General features: G+C 50.1%; 1 protein-coding gene across 1 annotated transcript in view; it reads right to left on the minus strand.

Annotated features, from left to right (window-relative positions):
- Slx9 (SLX9 ribosome biogenesis factor) overlaps positions 1–22,214 on the minus strand; it is a 34,809-nt gene extending 12,595 nt beyond the window's left edge. Inside the window, exons 1-3 of the mRNA XM_004669424.2 lie at positions 22,083–22,214; positions 21,789–21,897; positions 6,224–6,292 (exon numbers count right to left, since the gene is read on the minus strand). Coding sequence (XP_004669481.2) covers positions 6,224–6,292; positions 21,789–21,897; positions 22,083–22,214 — 310 coding nt within the window. The remainder of the gene's footprint in view (positions 1–6,223; positions 6,293–21,788; positions 21,898–22,082) is intronic.
- Between the last annotated feature and the right edge of the window lie 3,953 nt (positions 22,215–26,167).

The following is a 26,167-nucleotide window of genomic DNA, read 5'->3' on the forward strand; positions in this document are numbered from 1 at the left end:
ACAATCTCAATCCACATCACAACAAGGTTTTTAACCAAGCCTGGGAAGCAAACATAAATTCTAATCTGTAAAATAAACTCAGTATGGCCAAAACAGTTTTGCACAAGAGCAGGAGAGCCCCTCACCCGCTGCTCCCGAGGGTGAGTTAAGGGTGAGCTGGAAGAGCAGAGGAACCAAAGGGCACAAAACAGTCAGAGCTGCTCAGTGGCACTAGAAGGTCAGGGAAGACGATCGCAAAGAACTTACGCTTCTGAGCTGCATGGCTGACCGGCGCGTTTGTGAGCCGCGGGGGTGTGCACACACAGTGCTGAGGAAGTCAGGTAAGTGCGAGAGCGTTCCCAGGCCACTGCGACCAGGCACACATGGCCTGGAGAGGAGCACCGCTGCCACAACGGGCCTGGTAGTGCCCGGTGGCAGGGAGAAAGGGGCAGAGTGGAGCAAAGGGACGGAGTGTGGTGGGAAGTCTGGGAGCAAGAGGAAGTCAGGGGCGGAGGGCAGGCGTGGAGCTCCGGATCATGTCCTCACAACGGTGGGAACTAGATGGTGTGGCCAAGGGATGGCAGGCAAATCCTCGTCAACCCACCCCAGGAAGAAAAGCAAATGAAGGGAAAATCCACACCAAAGAAAAGACACATTTCAAAGGTCCTGGAGAACCCACAAGTCATGACAGACCCAAAATGCCACCTTAACAAGACCACAGGGTGCAAGGTTGGCATTTCAAAAGACCATTCATGCTGGAGAGGCTAAGTGCATTAGAAGAAAGCACACATACACATAGAACGCCCTCCATGAACAGCAGAAGCCAGCTTCTCCATCCTCCAGCGTGGGCCAGGAACCCGACGGCCTTCAACACCACACTGAGACTGAGGAGGCATCCAGCCTTGTGGACTAAGCAGCGGTCTGGGTTCCCAGACTCTAGCTACAGATAAATTCCCTTTATAATATAGATTCACTTTATCAGTTCTGGTCTCTAAAGAGCCCTAATACAAATATTTTTCAGAAGAAAATAGGAAAAAATTTTAATTTTGAAAATTTTTATTTCAGAGAGAGAATGAATGAGAATGGGCATGCCAGGGCCTCCTGCCTTTGCAAATGAACTCCAGACACATGCATTACTTAATGTATCTGGCTTCATGTGGGTACTAAATAATCAAACCCAGGCCCATCAGACTTTGCAAACAAATACCTTTGACCATTAAGCCATCTCTCTAGCCCCAGAGGCAAGGTCTTCTTAAACAAGACACATACTGTAACCATATTTTTTAAAAAAAGGTATAGGGGTTGGAGAGATGGCTTAGCGGTTAAGGCGCATGCCTGTGAAGCCTAAGGATCCAGGTTCAATTCTCCAGGTACCATGTAAGCCAGATACACATGGTGGCACATTGCATCTGGAGTTTGTTTGCAGTGGCTAGAGCCCTGGTGTGCTCATTCTCACTCTCTCTCTCCCTTTCTCTGTCTCTAATAAGTAAATAAAAATGAAAATAAAGGGCTGGAGAGATGGCTTAGCGGTTAAGCGCTTGCCTGTGAAGCCTAAGGACCCCGGTTCGAGGCTTGGTTCCCCAGGTCCCATGTTAGCCAGATGCACAAGGAGGCACACGCGTATGGAGTTCGTTTGCAGAGGCTGGAAGCCCTGGCGCGCCCATTCTCTCTCTCTCCCTCTATCTGTCTTTCTCTCTGTGTCTGTTGCTCTCAAATAAATAAATAAATAAATAAATAATTTTTTAAAAATGAAAATAAAATCTTAAAAAAACAAAAAGGTACAGATTAGACTTCTTAAACTCTTGTCATTAAAAAAAGTTAAAGCCGGGCGTGGTGGCGCACGCCTTTAATCCCAGCACTCGGGAGGCAGAGGTAGGAGGATCGCCATGAGTTCAAGGCCACCCTGAGACTACAGAGTTAATTCCAGGTCAGCCTGGACCAGAGTGAGACCCTACCTCGAAAAACCAAAAAAAAAAAAAAAGACAAAAAAAGTTAAGAAAAGCCAGGCATGGTGGTGCACACCTTTAATCCTAGCACTCGGGAGGCAGAGGTAGGAGGATTATGAGTTTGAGGCCACCCTGAGACTCCATAGTGAATTCCAGGTCAGCCTGGGCTAGAGTGAGACCCTACCTCGAGAAAAAATAAATAAATAAGTAAAAGTTAAGAAAATGATTAGGCAAATCAGTGTGCAAGGGAACACTTGCACAGCACACCGCTGCCCCAGAACGAGGTCCCGAGGACACAAAGGGTTCTTCAAGCACAGCAGTAGAAAGAAACACACAGTGCCTCAGGAAGAAACCTCTCTGAGGACGAAGCACAAGTGGGTGGCAATGGTATGACAAGGCTCTTTCATGACAACGAAGACTGATGCTACGTGAGATGCCAGCTCATGTCACCATATGCATGACCCGAGACACACCACATGCCAACAAGGCTGTGCGGCCACAATTCTCACACACTCTGGTGGGGCACAAGCATAACTGCTTCAGAAAAATGTCTGGCACTTGCTTATGAAACTAAACATACACCTACCCTATGACCCCATGTTCCATTCCTAAGTATTTACATAAGAAGAACAAAAACATGTCCACAAAAAGACTTGAAAAAATGTTCATACAGCCTTATTCACTGGAGAAAATGGGACAGGCCAGGTGTCCATGGCGGGTACCCACAGCATGATGCTCTCGGCCACAGCAGGACAGGCCACCACTGCATGGAGACTGGCAGGAATGCAGAGCACAGCCTGTGAAAGTGCACCCCACCAGAGGGCACATCTGACGTGGTACCTAGCGCTAGGCAGTCAGGTGGCACTGCCCAGGAGGGACAGAAGGTCTAGGGGACACGACGGTTAGTGCCTCAGCAGGGACTTGGGCTGCACAGGCATATGCATCTGCCCCAAGTCACAACTCAAGACATACCAACACTCATAAAAGACAAAGGGAACAGATCAGCAGACAGCTGAACCCTAGCCAAACTGCTGGGAGGGGGAGAGTGCTGTTTGCTTTGCAGCACATAAAAAAGTACTGCGTGGTGGACAGAGACAGGAACAGAGAGATGAAAGGATGAGATTTAAAAAAGTAGGGCCTGGGCTGGAGGGGTGGCTTAGTGGTTAAGGTGTTTGCCTGCAAAGCCAAAGGACCCAGGTTTGATTCCCCAGGACCCACGTTAGCCAGATGCACAAAGGGGTGCACACATCTGGAATTCCTTTGCAGTGACTGGAGGCCCTGGCGCATCCATTCTCTCTTCCTCTTTCTCTCTCTCTCTATCAAATAAATAAAAAAATACATATAAATATTTTTTTAAAGTGCTACCAGCACTAGTGGCACATGCTTATAATCCTAGCATCAGGGTGTGGGGCAAGCAGATCGCCATGAATCCAAGACCACATAAAGTGAGCTCAGGACAGCCTGGGTAAGGAGTAAAGACAGATGGCGGGCGTGGTAGCGCACGCCTTTAATACCAACACTCGGGAGGCAGAGGTAGGAGGGTTGCCACCCTGTGACTATGGAGGGGATCCCAGGTCACCCTGGATTAAAGTGAAACCCTACCTTGAAAAAAACAAAAGAGAAAAAACAAAGAATGAGACTGTCTCAAAAGCAAATAAACAAACACAAAAAGCAGCTGGCATTGCTGAAGACGCCATATGCATGGGCTGCAGGTCACTAAGAAATCAAGCTGGAGTGGAACTGAAAACCTGTGACCAGCTGACAGAAAGCTGGAAAAAGCTACCCTGCATGCAGCCCTATGGGAGAGAGAAGTCATCAGCAGTGATAAACAACTGTGGACACTGAAAGCCTTAAGACTGGTCAGGTCAGGCCAAATAAGCCAATGGGTACAATAAGTGTGTCTGTTACAGAAGAAACCAACTGCTTGCTAAGTGGACTGGAGGCCTACTCCATGGGGGGAAATACATGCCTGGTACTGAAAACCTGGTCAAAAGCCTATGGCAGGGGAGGCCATGACCCCTAGGGGAGTAATTCCAGCTGGGGTCTGTCTAAATGTACACATTATACTCACCAAACTGCCCTATAAGCACTTTTCTTAATATTCATACCCTATATTAATGCTACTCTCACTTCTGGTTAGAGAAGCTTCTCTTTTCAGATGGTGATGACCATTGGGATGACTCAAAAGGCACCACAGGGCTGAGAAGTGACAGAGGAGTGCTCGGCACTGAGACACCTTTGTCACATCTTCTAAGGCTCAGGGTTCATTGCGGAAGAGGTGGCAGGAAGAATATAAGAGCCAAAGGAGGGATAGGACTGCTTACAATGTGCTCCTCCAGACAAAAATGGCCTAGATATTCATGACCTCGCCATGCCTGGCACTACCTACACAAGACCAACATAATAGTAAAAGATCATGACATCAAAATAAGAGACTGATTGAGAGGGGGAGGGGGTTTCTGAAAGGGAAAATCAGGGAGGGGAGTGAATTATCATGGTTTATTGGCTATAATTATAGAAGTTGTCAATAAGAAAAGTAAAAAATTTTAAATTAAAAAAAAAAAATGAGCCAGGCGTGGTGGCGTACACTTTTTATCCCAGCACTCGGGAGGCAGAGATAGGAGGATTGCCGTGAGTTTGAGGCCACCCTGAGACTACATAGTGAATTCCAGGTCAGCCTGAGCTAGAGTGAAACCCTACCTTGGGGGGGAAAAAAATCAACCACCAGGGATAAAAACTTGCCTATCTCAAAGAATGGCACCTTAGAAACATCCACAGCCATTATTAGCATACCCTGCTCTGCAGAGAGTACTTTGCAAACTTTATGCCAGGAATTATGACAAAGAAAGTAAAGAAAATGAGTCATTTCTGAAGAAACATCCAAAAAGTAACAGAAAGTAAAACTAGTAATTATGAAAGGTACTTAAAAAAAGATAGAAACTGACAAATTTCTTTAAATAATGCCTCTTAAAAGCATGTATTGCCTTTAAAATCTTTAAGGAAAACACAATGCAAGACGTATTTCAACATGTGAGGACATACAAATGAAAATGCTGGGGGCTGCAGGGACAGCTTAGCGGTTGAGGTGCTTGCCTGCAAAGCCTAAGGACCCAGCTTCGGCTCGCCAGAGCCCACGTAAGCCAGAAGCACAAGGTGGCACAACATCTGGAGTTTGTTTTCAGTGGCTGGAGGCCCTGGCATGCCCATTCTCCCTCCCTCCCTCTCTCTCTCATATAAGTAAATTAATTAATGAAAAATAAATTTAGGGCTGGAGAAATGGCTTAGCGGTTAAGCGCTTGCCTGTGAAGCCTAAGGACCCCGGTTCGAGGCTCGGTTCCCCAGGTCCCACGTTAGCCAGATGCACAAGGGGGCGCACGCGTCTGGAGTTCGTTTGCAGTGGCTGGAAGCCCTGGCTCGCCCCTTCTCTCTCTATCTGTCTCTCTCTCCCTCTCTCTCTGTCACTCTCAAATAAGTAAATAAGAATGAACAAAAAATATTTTAAAAAAATAAATTAAAAAATAAAAATGTCCTAAAGTAATTTAAATTTGGAATCACACCAAAAAGATAACTTAAAAATTATAAAATAATCTATGTGACTTTCATGTAAACATAAAAAATGTTTAGAAAAACATTAGCACATATTCAGCAATATGAAAAATAATTACTTATTACAAAACAGAACAAGAGGAGAGGCATTCAATCTGTTAGATGTTTGGCTCGAAGTCCAAGATGAAATTTAGCCTCAGGCATGCTAGGCTAGGCATGGTGGTGTGCCCCTTGGGAGGTGGAGATAAGAGGGCACCCTTGGCTACACAGTATGAAGCCAGCCTGGGCTAAATGACATCCTGCCATAAAAGCAACACAAGGCAAAACAACACAAACCCCCAGCCATGCCTGACTCATGCCAGACCTGAGGTCTCTGCTCCACACTCTCCTGGGCTCAGCTGCCAGTACTCTGTAAGTAAAGCTGTCATCACGGGAGCCTAAACTAGAGTGTTTACCAAGAGGGGAGGAGCGAGGGCAGGTGTTCTGAGCGCCAGGCGCTCACACTGTAGAGCGCAGTGCTGTCCACCCTGGGGACAGGCCTTCTCACGCTGCCCTCTGCCACCTCCCTCCCCGTGCTCAGAGGAAACTGGCTATTGACTGCGACATCAAACACGCCTCATGACCTGCTCCTGGGCTCCCATCAGGGTCCCATGGAGCCTAGAACACAACCTGTGTCCCTGGGGTGTGGCACAAGTGGCCAAATGAAAGTGAAGCTGGTGTGGCTAACCTGGGAGAAGAAGTCATGAACTTACTCTGTAGCCACCGCTCACGCCGTAGCCTCAGTTTCTCTTTCTTGGGTAAGATGACCTTTGGTTCTGCACCTGAGGAGAGAGAACACATGGTTCAGAGATGGATGTCCAGGTGGTGTTTCTGCTGAGGCAGATTCTGACCAGGCCTAAGCCTTCAGCCTGCAAAGGTTCCATGCAGCCCAGGGGGTACACCTTCCCTGCTAGCTCACAGTCACGAGGCTCTCCACGCTCAGCAGGCCCAATGATTTCAGGGTGCTGTGAGGTGCCAATACCAGGACCTGAACATAGTGTAGTGCACCTCTACCCTGCCTGCCAGCATCAGGGCACAAAGCATGGGAATAAGGTGTGCCTATGCCTCCTCCTGTCCCCAGAATACCTCTTGTCATTGAAATGTAAGCCCCTGACCTCCCGCCTTTGGCTCCTTTCCAGTCTTGACTGGTGGTGGCTTTGGTAGCCAGTTCTACCTTCCCTCCTCCCTCATGCTCCTGGCCCCACCACACCTGCAGGGTCTGTGCCTCCCTACTGCGAAGGCTGAATTGTGCCAGTTCCACATGCTGTGGTCCTAACCCCTGGTTCCTTAGACTGTGGCTGGCAGCAGCTGGTCACAGGAGCTCATAACTGCATTTCTAGCACTTGGGAAGGAGAGGTGGGAAGATTACCAAGTTCAAGGCCAGTCTGGACTATATAGTTCCAGGCCAGCAGAACTATACAGTGAGACCCTATCTCAAACCACCAAAAGGAGAGGGCTGGGGAGAAATCTCAGTTTCAGGACCTAAGTTCAGATCCCATGTAAAAAAGCCAGGTATGGTGGCACATGCCTGAAATCCCAGGTGGAGACAGGAGACTCTCAAGGGCTCGTTGGCCAGCCAGTCTAGTTAACTTGGTGCACATACCAAAAAGAATGTGGCTGTCTGTCTTTGGAGGTAAGATCTCCAGAAGTAATTTAGGTAAAATGAGGTCATCAGGGTGACCCGGATGCAGGTGACTGGTGTTCTCACAAGAACGGACCAGATGACAGGCACATAAAAGGAAGACTGCATGAGGGCACAGAAAGAGGGTGCCATCTGTGAGCCAAGGAGGTCAGGAAGAACCGGCCCTCCTTGTGACAGCTGGGCCTCACATCCAGCCTCCAGGACTACTGAGACAATAGATTCTGAAGCCACTGCATCTGTGGCACTACCAGACAAACCCACCTTCTTAGACAGAGAGCCACCAAACAGGCCCTGGCCTTGCCTCTGTAAGACCCCATCAGGTCCCCACCCATCACCTGAAGGTCAAGCCTCCCTATAACCTCACATGTTCCCTGTCTGAGGACAGGAAGAAGCACCAGCTACATTCCCATCAGGAACCAGAGGAGGCAGCTCCAGTCTGCAAATGAGAAATCCGAGGCTCACACAAACCTGGGGCAAGACTTGATACCTACCACATGCTTTGTGGTGACATCAGACACACCTGCCTGACATTAGTTGGAAGTTGACCAATAGTGTGACACAGATGGCTGAGCAGTGAACAGAAACCACTGCGGACACTGGATGGGCTGGCTTGCCAGAGGCCTGGGAGGTGCGAGCTGAGGCCTCTTTGAGAATGGCTACCACTCAGACACCATCAGCTAGGCCCAGCACAGCGTTTCCTGTTCCCAATGCAAAAGGACCTAAGCCTAGGGGCTGGGACTAAACATATGACTGAGGAGTCAAGAGGCAGAACAAGGCGTCCCTCACTGGTGAACAGGTCTCCAGAGCCAGTGCTTGGGCAAGGCCTCTCTGTGGGTGTTAGGTTATGATATAAACCCAGGACGTCTGTGTTTCTTTGGAGTTCCTATATCCTCTGGAGAAAACAGGCCGCCTTATTAGAACTGTGCCCAGCCCAGAGGGTGGGAAGGGTGCCTTGCTGGATGGGTGTCAAGGACTGGCTAGTATGAGCTCACTGGAGGAGTGTCTGCCCCTAGCCGGCCCCAAAGCAGAATAGTGCAACATGGACATGCCCTTGCCATTAACCGACTTTCCCAAAAATGACTCCGTTTCACAGACACACTCCCCAGAACACATCAGTAGGAGATGCACCTCCTGCCTTCTTACTCAGTTTCCCAGGAGGTACAATGGGGACCTGGTGTCTAAGGACTAACAAGGCAGAACCAGATCCTTTCGAGAAGTTGGAGATCCTGTCAAACCACTTCACCCTTCTTTAGGGAATGGGTGCCAAGCCTCCAAGGCCTGTGACTCCCAAGGGCATCCAGTTCCTTCCCAAAGTTCTGCTCTAGGATGCTGAGGTCTCTTCCAGGCCTCCTCGCCCTCTCCTCAACCACCGTCCCCACCAGAAGGGAGAGGCTAGAACTACACACCTCAGCCCAGTCAGGAATGATGGCTGTGGAGGGGTGAGGGCTGCAAAGAGGATGCAGGGCTGTAGAGGGGAATGGATGGCTGTGGGGGGAGGATGGCTGTGGGAGGAGGGGCCTGGAGGGAGGATGGAGGTTACCTAGGAAGGGGGAGCTGAGGGAGCGGGTCAGCAAGGCATAGCTCCCACCTGCTCCTCCAGCTGGCCTGACAGAGGAACCAATGCACTGTACCGTGCCCCAGCACCATACACGCGCAGGAGTCAGTGGGCACCAGGGCAGGAAAGAGGTGTTCACGAGGCTAGGCAGTTTCAAAACACAAGCGAGGCCTGGGTGTGGGGGCGCACATCTTTATTCCCAGCACTCGGAAGGCAGAGGTAAGATCACCATGAGTTTGAGGCCACCCTGAGACTACATAGTGAATTCCAGTCAGCCTGGACTACAGTGAGATCCTACCTCAAACACACACACACGCACGCACGCACGCACGCACGCAAGCAAGCAAGATGATAATAGGATCCAAATGTATCAGGCCAGGATGGAGCTTAGGGGCATCTGGGGTATCGGAAAGCTTGTGAGGGAGATGGAGCTGACCAAGACTGCACCAAATGGGAGACAGGAGCCACACTTGGAAAGTGCCTGTCCAACAGTTAGGCAGGAAGGAATTCTCTCCAGACAATTCCTGTAACTTTTCCAAATTTTGAAATTATTCCAAAAGAAAAATAAGATTGAAGACCGATGGAAACTGACCCATGCAATATAACGCCCTGCGCTCCGCAGAGCAGAGGATGCGGGAGCCGCCGCAGGAGCACTGCTGTGTGCCCCTCCCAGCCTTCCGTGGCTCCAGGAGAACAGGAAACAAAGAGGCTGTTCCCACAGAAGCCAGGGCTTGGAATGCTGAAGTCATGCAGAAGCTGCCCGAAGCTCTGGCAAAAACCCCAGAGTTCCGCTGTGCTCTCAGCCAGTGCCAGGCGCTGAACAGGCTGACGGTCACACACTGTGGGCAGCCCTCGTGCTAAGGGTAAGGGACACTGAGATGACATCTGGGGCTGCTTTGGTTTCTCAGCTGAAAGCAAAGCGCACAAATGGAGGGAAGGAGCTTCCTGGGGTCAGAGCGGCAGAAGCAGCAGTAGCTCAGCCCTGGCTGCGGCCAGGAGTCTGCTCCCACAGTGTCGGAGGCAGCCCCGTGCTGGGGGGGGGGGGAGAGGGAGGCTAGGACATTCCTGAGTGACAAGTGAAGGCAACGATGGCCATGCTGGGGCAGCCACCTTGGCCTCAGCTTCTTTCCCAGAGAGCTGGAATGAGAGTGGGACTGGTCGGGCCGTCCAGGCCCAGGCAGCACCACACAGCCACCCACAGCTTGCTCTCAACAACAACAAAATACCTAAGATGAAACAAGACTTAAACAGAGTACCCACTGACCCAACTCAGACCGTGGGGGCTGCACAGACAGTAAGAGCCAGGTGGCAGTGACCCAAGCTTCCATACCTGCACTTTGCCAACTCTGTGTGATGGGTCCGAACATCCCAACCTGGTCCTTTGGGCCTGTGCAACGCCCACAAAATGGGCAAGTACCTGTGTTGGTCCGTTTCTATTGCTGTGGCAAAATACTGAGACGAGCAATTTAAAAGGACGAAGGGCTGGAGAGATGGCTTAGCAGTTAAGGCGCTTGCCTGCGACCCCAGGCTGGCCAGATGCACAAAGCGGCACATGCGCCTGGAGTTCGTCTGCAGTGGCTGGAGGCCCTGGCGCACCTATTCTCTCTACTTGCCTCTTTCTTTCTCAAATAAATATATAAAATTTAAAAAATACTAAAAGGATGAAGAAATGGGGACTGGTAAGGCACACCCATAATTCCAGAATTCAGGATATCGGTGCATGAGGACTGATAGCTCAAGGCCAGTGTAAGATACAGAGCAAGATTTCACCTGAAAAATAAAAAAGGTAACTAGAAGTATGAGAAAAAGGGGGCTGGAGGGATGGCTTAGTGGTTAAGGCATCTGCCTGCAAAGCTGAAGGACCCAGGTTCAATTCCCCAGAACCCAAGTTAGCCAGATGCACAAGGGGGCGCATGCATCTGGAGTTCGTTTGCAGTGGCTGGAGGCCCTGGGGTGCCCATTCTCTCTCTTCCTCTCCCTCTTTCCCTGTCAAGTAAATAAATAAAAATAAAATGAAAGGTATGAGAAAAATGTAGAATTGCAGGACACAAAAAGATTTTTTTTTTTTGCTGGGGGGGTGATGGAGAGATGGCTCAGTAGGCACCTGTTTGCAAAGCCTGCCATTATGGATTCAATTCCCCAGTACCCATGTAAAGTCAGATGCACAAAGTGGATCATGTATCTGGGGTTCATTTGCAGTGGCAAGAGGCCTTGGCGCTCCCATTCTACCTCCATCCTCTGTACACAGTGGTGAGCCAGGCCTTCAACCCTGTTTGGCATGGACTGGAGAGACAAGCAGACGAAGGCACTGTCACTGGGTACTCGAGAGACAGCATCTGCTGTGTCATACGTGCGTGTACGTTTTTATCTACAAGTGGGTTTGTTCACTTGTACTCTCAAAGACGTGGCAATCGCATCACACAACAAACAAGTTTTCGAAGTGGACTGCTGCTGTGACTTGCTCTCTGAGAAGGTAAGCAGTAAGGGCCTGGCACGTCACACCTGTGCAGATAAGAAAAGCAAAGTGACCTGGTCCACACTGGGGGAAGTCATCACCAAGTGGTGGCTGGCACTATGGTTTTCATGATGTCACGTTCCAATACAGTAAGAGGCATCACCATGGGACAAACTCTGCACAAAGAGAGGCCACCTGGACAGAACGACACAGGCACAGGCAGTCATACTCAGGAAGACAGAGACTCCCAGAGGAACCCTAAGGTATAACACAAAGACCCAGAACCTTCCACCGTGATGGTGTTCAGAGGAAGGCAAGGGGCATCAGGGCCTTTCAGGACACAAGAGTGGACATTCATTATTGAGGGACCAAACTACCGAAAGTCAGAACTGTGCAAAGTGCCATCTCAGGCAACCCCTACCCCAGGAGACAACCAACATCAGCCACGCACTGGAGGCAGCTAAGTGGGGGCACCACATCCACCCAGAGAGAACAGCCCCAAAAGAGTAGAGGGGTAAGACACCGGACAGCAGCTGCTAGCCACAGGGCAACAGCATGTGCACGTAGCACACTCCGGCCTCCCCAGTTTCTCGCCCACCCTCTAAGTTTCTGTCCAAAAACCTGTCAGCCGCCCTCTTTGCCTAACTGCCAATCGTGTGAGTGATGAGCAGACAGCCTTGGTGGAAGGCTGCCAGCCGGGAAATGGCAGGCATATGCTGAGAATCCAAAATAGTACCAGCCATTAGGCCCACAGTTACATGATTAAAACAGCACCTCGCATGCTCAGATGGCCCCTGCCCCCCACCCGTCCTTCCCAGGCAGGCAGGCAAGTGTCCAAGATACAACATCCCAAATGGGGAATGAACCCTGAAAGAACCAGAGAGCTCCAATGTCCACGCCCATAACAGATCAGAGGTAGGCACAGGGTTCCCCTCCCTTGGGAGCTCGGCAGAAGCTGGGGACAGGTCCACAGGGAAAGGAGTGCTCCCGGGTCCATCTTCGGGTCCCAAAAAGAGAACTGTCCGGCTGTCGGCAGGCAACTCTGATGAGAGCAGAGATGCCCCGCTGGGACAAAGCACTGCAAGGGCACTCTACCCCCACCGCTAAGCCCTGAAGCAATGGATGCACGGCTCCAAACGGATCATGGAGCACACAGCAGGATGCCCGTGAACACACGTGGACGACAGGACATCCACACACGGGAGCCTGCAAGGTGGGTCATGGCCGTCACCTAGGTCAGGACCAGGTGTCTGCTGATGCTGCATTCAATTCCAGTGGAGGCCAGGCTGCGAACAGGGTTGGACAAAGGATCACAGTATCCAGCTGTGTTTCCTTGTCCCCCAAGACTGAGCATGTCTAGCCCCCAGACCCTTACACATTAGCTCCCGTTTCCTGTGGTCCGGGAATGATGGTCTTCAGATAGTTCTGGACTTCCACCCCACTGCCAGTGGGAAGTCTCTGGGCAAAGGCGGGTACTCAACACAGCCTTGTCACAAGATGCCGAGCAGGCCATCAGTGTGCAGAAGGACCTGAGCAGCTTGGACGGCTGGCTGAGCCCAGGCTAGTCTACCGCCGCATGTTTAAACTGTGTACAAAGCCTTCATATCCAACAGGAAACTTGAACGTGATGACGAGGGCGCCTGCCATGGTGTCTGGAACATGTTCTAAGACAGAGAGGGTGGGGACTGCCATCTACACATAACTGTGCCTTGTCATTGACTCAGGCCAGTCTATGTTCACAGCTATGCCAGGATGAAATCACGGGTCCCACGGCACTGTGGAATAGACACCGACCATAGAAAGCCACAGGTCATCAGGAAGAAGGTAGTGGGAAGGAAAGGGACCGGCTCCAGCTGGCTCTCTGCTGGGTGTTGATCACATATGGTAAGACAAACACTTCAGCATGACATCATACAACTAAATGACAAAAGACCCAAGAAAAGCCATAGAAAGGCCACACAGAGACACCCACTGGGCTAGACTGCCATGTCTGCCTGCTGGTCAACCCTAGTCTGGTGCCTCAACAAAATTTGCCCACCAGGCCCAATACCCAACTTTCCACATACCCCAGCAACAGTGGCATAGCAACCCCAGGAAGCGCACTAGTTGAAACAAGTCCCTGCTCCACCATGGCACAGGCCCACAGGCTAACATATATGCCAGCAGCCAGGACCGAGTGACGCAGCCAAGGCCAGCTCATGCCGAGACCCGCCTCCACGGAGCACGTGCCAACTCACTGGTGTGTGCGTGTGTGGTGTGCACATATCGAAAAGTGTGTTCTATGAGGGTCCTTTCACACCCATGGCCCACAGATTTTAACAAATCTCTAAAGACAACCTCTCGGGTTCTGTATGCACAAGGAGCTGACTCTCAAAGGGATCCCAGGACTGGGCTTCAGCAAGGCTGACCTAAGGGGAAGTGTAACTTTGCTGCCCTCTGCTGGGCAGAGCATGAGCACAGAGAACCAGCTCCCATGGAAGGACTCTGCAAAGGACACATTCACTCAAGGGTGAGGATACTCAAGACCTCCCTCTGCTCAAAATGGGGGAGCTCAGGATCTAAACAGGCTCAGCCATGTGGGCAGGGCCCATCCCAATCGCAGAGGGCCATGTGAACGTATTCCAGGTGCCTCACACCACAGCCTGACAGCTGCACCACCAAGCCCACAACTAAAGACCCGTCCCCTGCACTTCTCAGCAGCCCAGACCCAGCGCCACCTGCAGCGAGGCGAGGCTCGCGGGCCTCTCATGGCCTTCTGCTCCGCTCCGGGACCCTGCCCCTCGCTGGCTCCTCCTCTTCAGGTCTGGTCCCATCCTGCCTGTACCTCTTGACTAGTCCAGGAGGTAGTCTGAGGATGGATTTCTAGGAATTTGCAGACTAGAAATAAAATTCTAAAACGTGCTCCTTGAACCATCTCTGGACAGCCTGATGCCAAGCAGTAGCTTCATGGTCAAGGTCAACGGAGAGGAGACAGGCACTAGACAGCATACCACAACCGTCTGCTGGGCAGTGACGTGCACGGGCCTGCTGCATCAGCCTCAGCTGGCTGCACATCAGAGTACCAACTGCAGGGAGGGGCACAGGAGGCGGGCTCTGCCACAGCCTTCAAACCCTGCCCAAAGAGCAGAGGAGCTGCAAGCACTTCACATGGGGCCAGGGTCTCACAGGGAAGCCCCGCTGACCCAGAAGCACTAGGAGGGACGTGAGAGACGCCACCAGCACAGTGCTCACAGGGATAAAGGCCCCACTGCCTCCTGGAGCTGCAAACTTGTACAAGGGCAGCCCATGCGTGCATATGGGGGCCATGGCAGGTGTCTGTCCCTGAGCAATGGACCTCTAGCCAGACACCAACTATAGCCACCTCAGCTCCTGGCCAAAGACATGGAGCTATTTCTGACCCAGCCCAGAGCCAGGAGGCAGCATGGGAATAGGAGATGCATGCTAACACAAGCAGACAGGTACCTACAGGTTGCTGCTACATGGCAACCAATGCCAGGAACAGAAGAGGTAACCGCCCATGAGAAGCCTGGTGAAGAGCAGCTAAAAAACAGGGCAGCGACACCCAGAAGACCCCCTGTGGACATGTGACAACAGGTGGGGCTCAGATAAAGGACAGGGACCTTTAGACTAGGACAAGCCTCTCCACATCTACAGGACTGCCTGTCCTCCCCATGCGGTCAGCACCCTCACAGTGGGTCCAATAAGCTGGACTTCCTGCCATGGGGCAGAGGAAGAGCCATCATGGGACTGGGACCCGTGTCCAGCCGAAAGGGAGTAGAGGAGACTCAGAGACTCAGCCAGCCAGAGGCTGCTCCCAAGCAGGTTGTGATGAAGGGACAGGTGAAAACACAGCACAAAACGAGCCAGTGGGACAAAAACACATCCTCAATTAACCAAGGCTGGCTGAAGACAGGCAAGTCCTGCATTCAAGAGTAGCTTCCCTGGATGGGCATGGTGGCATAGGCCTTTAATCCCAGCACTCGGAAGGCAGAGGTAGGAGGATCACTGTGAGTTCGAGGCCACCCTGAGAATACAGAGTAAAATCCAGGTCAGCTTGAGCTAGAGTGAGACCCTACCTCAAAAAAACAAAAACAAAAAACCAAAACAACAACAACAAAGTACCTTCCTTAAAACCCTCTGCCCACAAATGCTACAGCAGGAACCATGGCACAAGGGCCACTCTCCATCCAGAGCTATGTTCCCAGGCTGAGGGACCAACCCTCCCACATCCCAGAAAATGAACTCTGCCTCACACTCACAACCACACCCCTGTGACCCTCGAGGAGCACAGGAAATCCTTCACTGAGGAAGCCACAGGCCACTCAAGCAGGCACCGAGAAGATCCAGCAGTAGAGACCAATCCTTTACTTAAGGTTTCCATGTACAAATGAGGTTAACCAGATTTCAAAATAGTCACTACTTAAAGGGCCCAGACCATCTTCAAATTCTTTCTGAGGAACTGCTGAGGAAGCATGGCATAAAGAGGAGGCAGCAGGTGGCCCAGGGACCAGCCAAGCCACAGGACTTGACATATGTTAACAAGAGACAAGACAGAGCAAAAGGAAGCCACTACCAGGGCAAGGTCCAGAGGCCAGTCAAGCTCTGCAGGCACCAGTAGGCACAAGGGACCCAGGACCCAGCTCAGATAGAACCTAGGACCATCCAACTGTCTCGAGAAAAATACACCATCTTCTCAGCAGTTGCCCGGCTTGGTCATCACAGGGAAGAGCAGGGGGCCTGGACCTTTCTGGATACTATTAATCTCCTCATCTATGAGGTGGGACTGTTGCCATTTTATGGAAAGCAGGACTGAGGCTCCAGAGCAGCCATAGCCACAGGATTCCTGAGCCCTCATCAGACCTGGATCCACAGGCCTCCTTGACAAGCCAGCCTCAAACCAGACATGCTCACCAACCATCAGCCTTAAAAACCATCTTTCCACAGATGTGCAGCCAGACCAGCACCATCAGGCATCTGGCCGAAAGCCAGAGGGGAGGAGCACAGTCCCGTCGAAGTTATCCAGACCCCAGACCTAGGGGCACCATGTTAAGTCATCACTGACAAAGCCAGGATTCTAACCTTGGTATCCTGTTACTCAGCCCCTGCTGGTAGCTGTTACAGATGTGAAAAGGGATACCCATGTACCTGCTTTCTACTGACAGTCAAACAGCCCCTACCTGGGTTTGTTCCTGGAAGTGATGTGTCACCCGATTTCAAGCCTGGCCAACCAACGAGGCCTGTGTCAGCCTGTAACATCTGCAACACCGTGAACAGTGTGAGGTCTCAGGGTATCTGTGAGACCCAGTAATGGCCAGTCCCTTCAGGCTGCCACTTCCCGGGCACCCACTGCCTCACAGCAACTATGGCACCCAGCCAGGGAAGAGCTGCATGCACTGCTCAGACTCACCCTCAGGCTTCAGGACCTTCAAGAGGAGGCAGATAAGTAGGCAGGCTTCCTGGACCACTGGTACTAAGGCAGGACTCCACAGAGGGTATGGGAAACAAGATCAGACCTGGGTGGCCGTATGCTGCATGCTAGGGATGCCTGGTGCACTGGGGCTGCAGCACCCATGGGTATGAGGGAGGAGCGGCAGCCTTAAGGCCCTTCTACAAAAGCAGCACAGAGGAGGGCTAGAGAGGTGGCTTAGCGGTTAAGGCACTTGCCTACCAATGGACCCAGCTTCAATTCCCCAGGACCCAGATGCACAAATGGCACATGTATCTGGAGTTCATTTGCAGTGGCTAGAGGCCCTGGGTGCCCATTCTCTCTCTCATAAATAAATAAAATAACACTTTAAAAAAAAAAGCAGCAGAGATAAGAGGGGGAGCGGAAAGATTGTTAAGAGCTACAAGTTGGAACATTATGCACAGAGACATTGCCTCTCCCCCATAACTGACTGCCCCACAATGCATAATCCACAATCCCCATTGACCTGTGTCCCCAATGAGGAGGACCTCTTCAGAAAAGGGGCCCAATGGATGAGGGAAAGGATGGTACCAACATGTGTTGTTTACATACTAAGTAAGTATGTCCATATCTAATAAAAAAAATACTTTCTAGGGCTGGAGAGATGGTTTAGCGGTTAAGCACTTGCCTGTGAGGCCTAAGGACCCCGGTTCAAGGCTCGGTTCCCCAGGTCCCACATTAGCCAGATGCACAAGGGGGCGCACGCGTCTGGAGTTCGTTTGCAGAGGCTGGAAGCCCTGGCGCACCCGTTCTCTCTCTCTCCCTCTCTCTATCTTTCTCTCTGTGTCTGTCGCTCATAAATAAAAAATTTAAAAAAAAAATAATTTCTCCTTTAAAAAAAAAATACTTTCTAAAAAGGCAGCAAGGGGCCAGGTGTGGTGGCGCGCGCCTTTAATCTCAGCACTCAGGAGGCAGAGGTAGGATTGCTGTGAGTTTGAGGCCATCCTGAGAGTACGTAGTGAATTCCAGGCCAGCCTGAGCTCAAGTGAGACCCAACCTCAAAAAACAAAACAGCAGCAGATAGGTAGGACAAAGGGGCCAATGATGTCACACAACAAGCCATCCAGGGCGGCCAAGAGGCCCTGCCACCTCCCACCCCAGATGGAAAGGCATCATAGGGCTCCAAAACAGCAGAGAGGGGGTCATGTGATTTACCTGCAGGTAGGAGCAGCCCAGGAGGGTCCTGGAAGAAAAAGTTCCAGACCTCCCCAGAAAAAGCCATGCACGCCAGATCACAAGTGGACAAGACAGACCTGCACTCCGTGTGCATCCTTCCCCCAACATGCTGTTTGGCCAGTAGGTCCTCAGCTGAAGTGACCCCCATGAGCCTGGGGAAAGCCTGGCACCTGCTGCAGACCCACATGTGGGCACACAGACCTCTTCAAGATGGATATTTGAACCTTCATGGGAACAGTTTGGATGGCTAGGACACCAGGGTCGCATGCTGGACAGCACTGTCCCCAGCCCGAAGACTATCCACAACCACTGGCCAAGAGCCCAGTACCTGCCTCTTGATGGCCAGGTTCTGCCTAGGATTTGTCTGTCTAAGCTGAGTAACCTCAGAGTTCCAGATTACACTCCTTGACAAAGCAGCACACACGCGCAAAAGGAAACTGAGGTTCCAGTGGAAAGGGAAAAGCAGCTGAAACCCGCCTGGTTCTCTCTATCCAGGTGGCCCTTGCTTCAGGCGTGGACTGGGAGGCCCCTCCCCTGTTCCAGTCTCAGCATTCCACTCTATGGTGAAGACTGGACAATGTGCTGGAGTAAGTATATCCCAACAGGCAGGAAGCACAAGGGAGAGGCAGGGAAAAGGAGGAGGAGCAGGAGGGACAGGAAGGCACTTATAGTCACATGCTACGGGGGAAGATTCCGAGAGCCCCATTGACTCAAACATGAAGGACAGAAACCAAAGGATTTCCTGGTCTTCCAAGAGCGGGCTGGCTGAACAGAGCCACAGCTGGCCTAACGATGCAGACTTCACATTACCTGACACACGCTAAAGCCTGGGAACGGGTTCCTGCAACAGCCTGGTCGCCACCCTGGGAGGAGACTAGAAGGAAAGCCACACTGTGACAGTGCCCGAGGACATCTTGCACAAGGCAAAGCACAGGAACCACGCACTCTCCGGAGGAGCTTCGGACTCAACACAGCAATTCTGATTCTCAGATAGGATTTCACACAGGCTGGCCCTGAACGCCTAATCTTTCCAGCCACCCAAGTAATGGGATCTGTAACCTCGTGGTGCAGTGGTCACGTGTCTGACTCCAGGTAACAGGATCACAGGATCACGTGATACACCATGCTCAGCTATCTACAAACTGTAAATACCCTAAAATAGCTAATGCACAAAATGATAAAGAAATAACCTCTACAGTACATAACACACTCATTCAAATCTAAGAAAGTGACGCAGGCAGGCCTTGAGAGAACTGGCAAACATGCAGAAACAGTTCAACCCAGCTGCTCACTAAAGGAGCCCTGCTCTAAGGGCTGAGGCAGTGGGTGGACCCGACCCATACTCTTGACAGCTACAGGGCGGCCACTGCCCCATCGCTGCTGACAGCAGCAAGGTCCTGCAATGGAATCAAGGAAGCGCTTGGACAGGACAAAAGCCACAGGTAAAGCTAACAGCTCCATCCACCCAGGCAGTCATCCTGAGACACCATCAGTGGGAGGGGGCCATGGCTCAGAGATCATTAGGTGGTTCGGACACATGTCCCAGCAAAACCGTGAGATCCAAACAACCATAACAAGACTCCACAGAAAACATGTGACACACCATCAGCCCTGCAATACAAATACAGCTATCAAACAGCAGTTCCCGAGCTGTAAGTGGGAACCTGGAACAACTGGGATGCAAGTCCAGGAACAGCTTCATTCTCTCACAATACTTAAGACAATCATGCACATCGACTCCATGGATCCCCAAGACCAGAGGACATGGGAAAGGAAAGACAAGGGCAGTCACCGCTACTCTGAAGATCAGTATGCACAGGAGGCGTACAAAAAGACCAGGGCAAACAACACTGCCCTGGAGGCTCCTGGGAAGGACTAAGAGTGTGGTCACCTCTGATAAATGCTCAGCTGTCGCAAGAGCAGAAACTATGAGGTATCTATAAAGGGCTTCCCTCCAGAAGGGGTGTGAGGTCATAGACCAAGGATCCTCATCTCCTAGATGTGTATCCCAGAGGCAAGGCGGCACTTCCTCTACAAGCTGCAGCAGCTCAAAGATAGATGCTCAGGCTCTCAGGGCTCAAAATGTTGGCTGGGTCAGAGAAACATAAAATACCAGGAGATGGGCTGGAGAGATGGCTTAGTGGGTTAAAGCGCTTACCTGCAAAGCCTAAGGACGCAGGTTCGATTCCCCAGTACTCATGTAAACCAGATGGCACAAGGTGGTGCATGCGTCTGGAGTTTGTTTGCAGTGCTAAAGGTCCTGGTGCACCCATTCTCTCTCTTTCCATCTGCCTCTTTCTCACTCTCAAATAAATAAACTTTAAAGATTTTAAAAAAAACCAGGAAATGCAATTAGGAAAATATAAAATGAGGGTACCCAATAGAAAATTAAACAGGCTTCCACCTAATAGGAAAACATGAACAAAAATGACAGGGAAGGGCCTGGAGGCAGTGAGCAGCCCTGGGTTCACCCATGATTTCTACCAAGAAGCTTTTAGGAGACAGTATTGAAGATATGAACACAGTGTTTACTTGACACTATGGAATCACTGCTTATGTACCTGGCTGTGGTTAATGGTACTGCAGGTAAGTTTATCTTTGGTAAGAGTCCTTAGGATTACACACTAAACAATTTATGAATGAAACACTGTGGAACCTGGCATGTGCTTAATAGCGCAGCATGTAAGTGCTGAATGCAGGTGATGAACACAGGGAGTTTCTAAACACTGCTCTTTACACTTCAGTGTATCTTTACATTTCTATACAAAAACAAACACATTTTAAGGGCTGGGAAGATGGCTCAGCAGTTAAAGATGCTTGCTTGGTGTGGTAGTTTGGATGACCCCCAACATATTCAGTTTATTAAAGCTTGTAACATTAAACTTCTAGCTGCCTGACTGGAGCGGGTGTCACTGTGGGAGGATCCTAGGGTCCAACCCTAAGGTACATTTGGGGGTGGAACTGAATTCCAGCCTAAGGCATGCAGAGCAGCCTGAGCTCCACCTGGGGTTCCTGGAGCATGCTCGCGTGTGGTGGGCAGTAGTTGTTTTTCTATGTAAAGGGGACCAGCCTCTTCCACCATTATGGAACTCCCCCTGGATCTGTAAGCTTCAAATAAATCCCGTTCCTCCCATAAACTGTGGCTGGTTTGGAGGTTCATCCCAGGAACATAAAGCTGACTAGGACACTTGGGTTCAATTCCCAAGTCACACACATTAGCCAGATACAAAAAGGGACACAAGCATCTGGCATTCACTTATTGCAAGAGGCCCTAATGTACCCATACACACAGATGCACACTAAAAAATAAATAAATAAATAAAAATAAAAATAAATTTTAAAGCACAGATTAGGAGCTGTTAGCTCAGTTGGTAATGTGCTAGCCTAGTGTGCATGAAGCCCTGGGTTTGATTCCCAGCACCTTATAAAGCAGGCATGATGGCACTCATGTATAATCCCAACACTTGGTAAGTAAAGGAAGGAGGATCAGGAGTTTAAAGTGACACATGGCTACATAGTGGAGGAAATACGTTACATAAGACCCTGTCTCTAAATAAATAAATAAATACACACACACACACACACACACATGAATGACTATGAAAAGCCAGGTGTGGTGGCATCCACCCTTAATACCAGCTCTCAGGAGGCAGAGGTAGGAGGATCACTGTGAGTTTGAGGCCACACTGAAGCTACATAATGAATTCCAGGTCAGCCTGAGCTAGAGAAAGATCCGACCTCGAAAACCAAACAAAAACAAAAAAAGAAGAAAAGTAAATAAATAAAAATAAGAAAGCCTAGCTGGTGGTGAATACCTGTAATCCCAGCACTTAGGCCCTTCGACGACATAGTAACTTCAAACCTAGCCTGGGCTATGAGAGATTCTCGGGGAAAAAAAAATTTTTTTTTCTTTTGAAGAGCACAGATGAACGTGAATTCAGCCTCCCGCAGGCCGACGAGCGGCAGTGCAGCGGTTCTCTCACCTCTCTTGAGGGATGCCACACTCCTCTGGTCCAGCTCCAGCCTCTGCACCAGGGCTTTGGGGTCTATCTGCGTCCTGGCAAAGATGTCAGTGTGGACGAACGCCCAGTCCTACAGTCCCCGACCAAAGCAAAGAGAAGACAAAGTCAGGCTGGCTCTGGAGCCGTTGCTTTTCAGCCAGGAAGGAGCGAGAGAGCAGCCACGTCCCGGTGCCCAGCGTGGGGTGGCTTCGCAGACCCACACGGCTGGGCCCCCGGGAGCCGAGCGGTCCCGCCTCTCCGCTGCGGCGACCTCACCTTTCCCTGCGCTCCGCCCGCCGAGGCCGGCTCCTGGGCCGGGGCCAGGGGCGCGGGACCCGGCGCGGCCTCCGCCTCGGGCCTCACGGCCGCCCGGTGCACACGGGCCCGCAGCGCCCTCACTTTCCCCATCTTCGCGGGAGAAAGCCGCGCGGACAGGACGCCGCCGAGGCAAAAGCGGAAGAGCCTCTCGGAAATCCGTCCTCTGTTCCCAAGTCCGGACAGAAACTGAAGCCCCGGCTGCTAGGTTCCGGGCTCCGCCGGGCCGGGGAGTGCTTCCCCCGCCTGCCGCCTGGTGGTTCCAGGATGAAGCGCTTGTGTCCAGCATCTGCCACAGGGTCCTTGTTGGCCTTGCAAAAAGCCTGCAGGTAATACAAAAAAGCAGGGTTGGGTTGGAGAGATGACTGCAAAAGAGGGCCCCCAGTTACTTTCTAGTGGCCACTGCTGTCCTTTGACTTACCTAGAATTTGAGGAAAAATGACTGAGGTCCTGACTGCTGAATAATACTTAGAGACTCCAACATGTCTGGAGGCCTTTACATTGTGCCCTGCCCTGTGGCCCTTCTGTTCTGGCTTTAGGGTCTATTGATGTCAGTGTTTAGGGCCTTGAACTTTTAGGGGACCTTGAATCAGAAAAAAAAGACGGATTCTTGGTTTCCATGCAGAAAGAAATTTCAGAATCAGCCAGTATGAAGTAGGGTTGGAATTTATTAAAGGACATTTTAAAAATATACTTCCAACATTAGTTTATGAGAAGGAAATAAGTTCTGGGTAAGAAAATAAGATGCACTAATTCCAGGTCTGCCTGGGTTAGAGTGAGACCCTACCCTGAAAAACCAAAAGAAAAGATGTACCAGGGAGCATGGATTTTGGCATATTTTATAAAAATTATTTCTGGGCTGGGGAGATAGCTCAATGGTTAAAGGTGTTTGGTTAAAAAGTCTGCTGGGCTCTTCCGGTTAAGATGGCGGCGTAGGTACCACGCCAAAGCAGCCTGGGGGGGGAAAGACCAAAAAAACTCAGCAAAATACACACTTTTACTAAAAAGTGAGGTGTATAGGAAGTTGAGGCGGCAGCGGAGAAGTGGAAGAGTTATAGAGCATCCAGAGCCTGCACAGGCGGGAACAGCGGCTCCGGGGCGGCTCGGCTACCCGCCGCAACCGCGGAGCGGCAGAAAACCGCCGGACTCTCGGCTCGAGCCGCAGGACAAGCCAGGTGCGGGATTTTCCCCTCACACCGCGCTCTCCGCAACTCGGGAAACGTGAGGGGAGAGCGGCAGCGAGCAGCGGAGGGAGGAGCAGACCGCGAGGTAAAAGCACACGTGGAGAAGCGATACAACCAGAGCAGCCGCGGCTCCCTCCCCTCCCCCGCCGCCGCCTGAACCCAGCTCCAGCGAACACAGCAGCGGCCCGGGACCCGGCCACGCCAACTTGGGCTGACGGCGGGACCCAAGCAGGAGCAGAATTCGGCAGCAACTTCAGCGGCTCCAGCACCGGTACCAGTGGCCCCAGCAGCAGCGGACCCAGGAGCGGCAGCGGTGACAGATCCCGCAGCAGCGGCTTCGGGGTGAGCAGCAGCGGTGGACACGGCAACGGCAGCTTCAGCAGCGGTGGGGGCTCCGGGGGGTGGCAGCTACAACAGCTGCAGAGGCGGCAGCAGCGGCTCAGTTTGCCCCGTAGGAAAAGCAAGTGCCCAGCTCCAGAAATCAGAACAGCAGCCCGACGACCCAGGCAGCAACTTGACTGAGACCACAATCACCCAAGGTAACTGGGATTGCACCAGGGAAGGGTCTCACTTGGTCACAAGCTGACTTGGATACCTCAACAGACCAGAAATCTAAACCTCTTTGTTGATAAAGGATCTGGTCATTATAATAACTACTCTTGCATACATACTCGGGGCTGTTTTTGATGGAATGGGTACAGTGTTTAGCTAAATTTTAGAATCTACCAGTATATTATTCCACTCAGCCTGCTTGAATACTCCTATAGCAGGGAAACTCAACCCCTAAGAACATCTTTGTAGATACTCTGAGAGTCTTAAGAGCCACACCTAATACCTTAAGGTCCTACCCTGAAAATATATTACATCAAATCAATTGATACAGCTAAGAATACACAGCTAGCTAGAAAATCCAAGCATTAACTTAATCCAAGATGCAAAAATATATACATTATAACACAAGAAACACTAAAAAGCAAGACGATATAAATCCACCTAAAAGTATTAATGCATCAGAAATGTCCTCCAGTGAGAAAGAGTTAGAGGAAATGCCTGAGAAAGAGTTCAAAAGAATAATTATAAATATGTTCAAAGAGGTCAAAGAACACATGAAAACAATCAAAGAAGAAATCAAAGAGGAAATCAAAGAGGAAATCAAAGGAATCAAAGAAGAGGCAGGACACCAATTTAATGAAATAAAGAAGGCAATACAACACATAAATAGAGAAATAGAAATAATAAAGAAAAACCAGTCAGAATTACTAGCAATGAAGAACACAGTTAATGAAATAAAAAACTCTGTAGAAAATCTCACCAGTAGGATGGATGAGGGAGAGGACAGAATATCTAAGCTAGAAGATCAGGTGGCAGACCTAATGCAGTCCAACAAAGAGAAAGACAAACTTATAGAAAAGTATGAGTGGGAATTTCAAGATATTCGGGACACTATGAAAAGATCCAATATAAGAATTCAGGGCATAGTAGAAGGAGAAGAATTCCACTCCAGAGGCATAGTAGGCATCTTCAACAAAATCATAGAGGAAAATTTTCCCCAAATTGGGAAAGAGGTGCCAATACAGATACAGGAAGCCTTTAGAACCCCAGCCAGACAAAACCCAGAAAGAAACTCTCCTCGCCACATTATACTCAAACTTCCAAACACACAAACCAAAGAAAAAATATTGAAAGCAGTTAGAGAGAAAAATCAAGTTACCTACAAAAGCAAGCCCATCAGGATTACAGCAGATTATTCAACACAAACTTTTAAAGCCAGAAGGGCCTGGAGTGATATATTCCAAGTTCTGAAAGATAACAACTGTCAACCAAGGTTACTTTATCCTGCAAAGTTATCCATCCAAATAGATGGAGAAATAAAGACATTCCATGACAAAAGCAGGTTAAAGGAATATCTGAAGACAAAACCAGCTCTACAGAAAATACTGGATAGAATCCTCCATGCTGAACAAAAGGAAAAGCACACATATAAGGAACCTAGAAAAAACCAGCCATACTCAAATACCAGTTAACAGAAGAGAGCACAGGTAGAACAAGTAACACACACACACACACAAATGGCAAACATAAATACACACCTTTCAATAATATCTCTTAATATCAACAGTCTCAATGCCCCAACGAAAAGACATAGATTTGCAGACTGGGTTAAAAAGCAGGATCCTACAATTTGTTGTCTTCAAGAAACTCACCTTTCTACAAAGGATAGACATTATCTTAGGGTGAAAGGTTGGAAGACGGTGTTTCAAGCAAATGGGCCTAGAAAACAAGCAGGGGTTGCTATCCTAATATCAGACAGGGTGGACTTTAGTCCGAAGTTAGTCAAAAAAGATAAGGAAGGTCACTTTATATTGATTAAGGGCACACTCCAACAGGAGGACATTACAATCCTAAACATATATGCACCTAACATGGGGGCTCCCAAATTCATCAAACAAACACTATTAGAACTAAGGTCACAGATAACACCAAACACGGTGGTGGTGGGTGACTTTAACACCCCACTCTCATCAATTGACAGGTCATCCAGGGAAAGAATAAACAGAGAGGCATCTGGACTAAATGAGGTCATAGAAGATATGGACCTAACAGATATATACAGGACATTTCATCCAAAGGCTGCAGAATATACATTCTTTTCAGCAGCACATGGAACATTCTCTAAAATAGACCATATATTAGGACACAAAGCAAATCTTAACAAATTCAGGAAAATTGAAATAATTCCTTGCATTCTATCTGACCACAATGGAATTAAACTACAAATCAGTAGCAAGAAAGGCTATAGAGCATACACAAAATCATGGAAGCTAAACAATACACTACTAAATGATGAGTGGGTCAATGAAG

This window comes from Jaculus jaculus, chromosome 5 (genome assembly GCF_020740685.1).
Source record: "Jaculus jaculus isolate mJacJac1 chromosome 5, mJacJac1.mat.Y.cur, whole genome shotgun sequence".
Lineage (NCBI taxonomy): Eukaryota > Metazoa > Chordata > Mammalia > Rodentia > Dipodidae > Jaculus > Jaculus jaculus.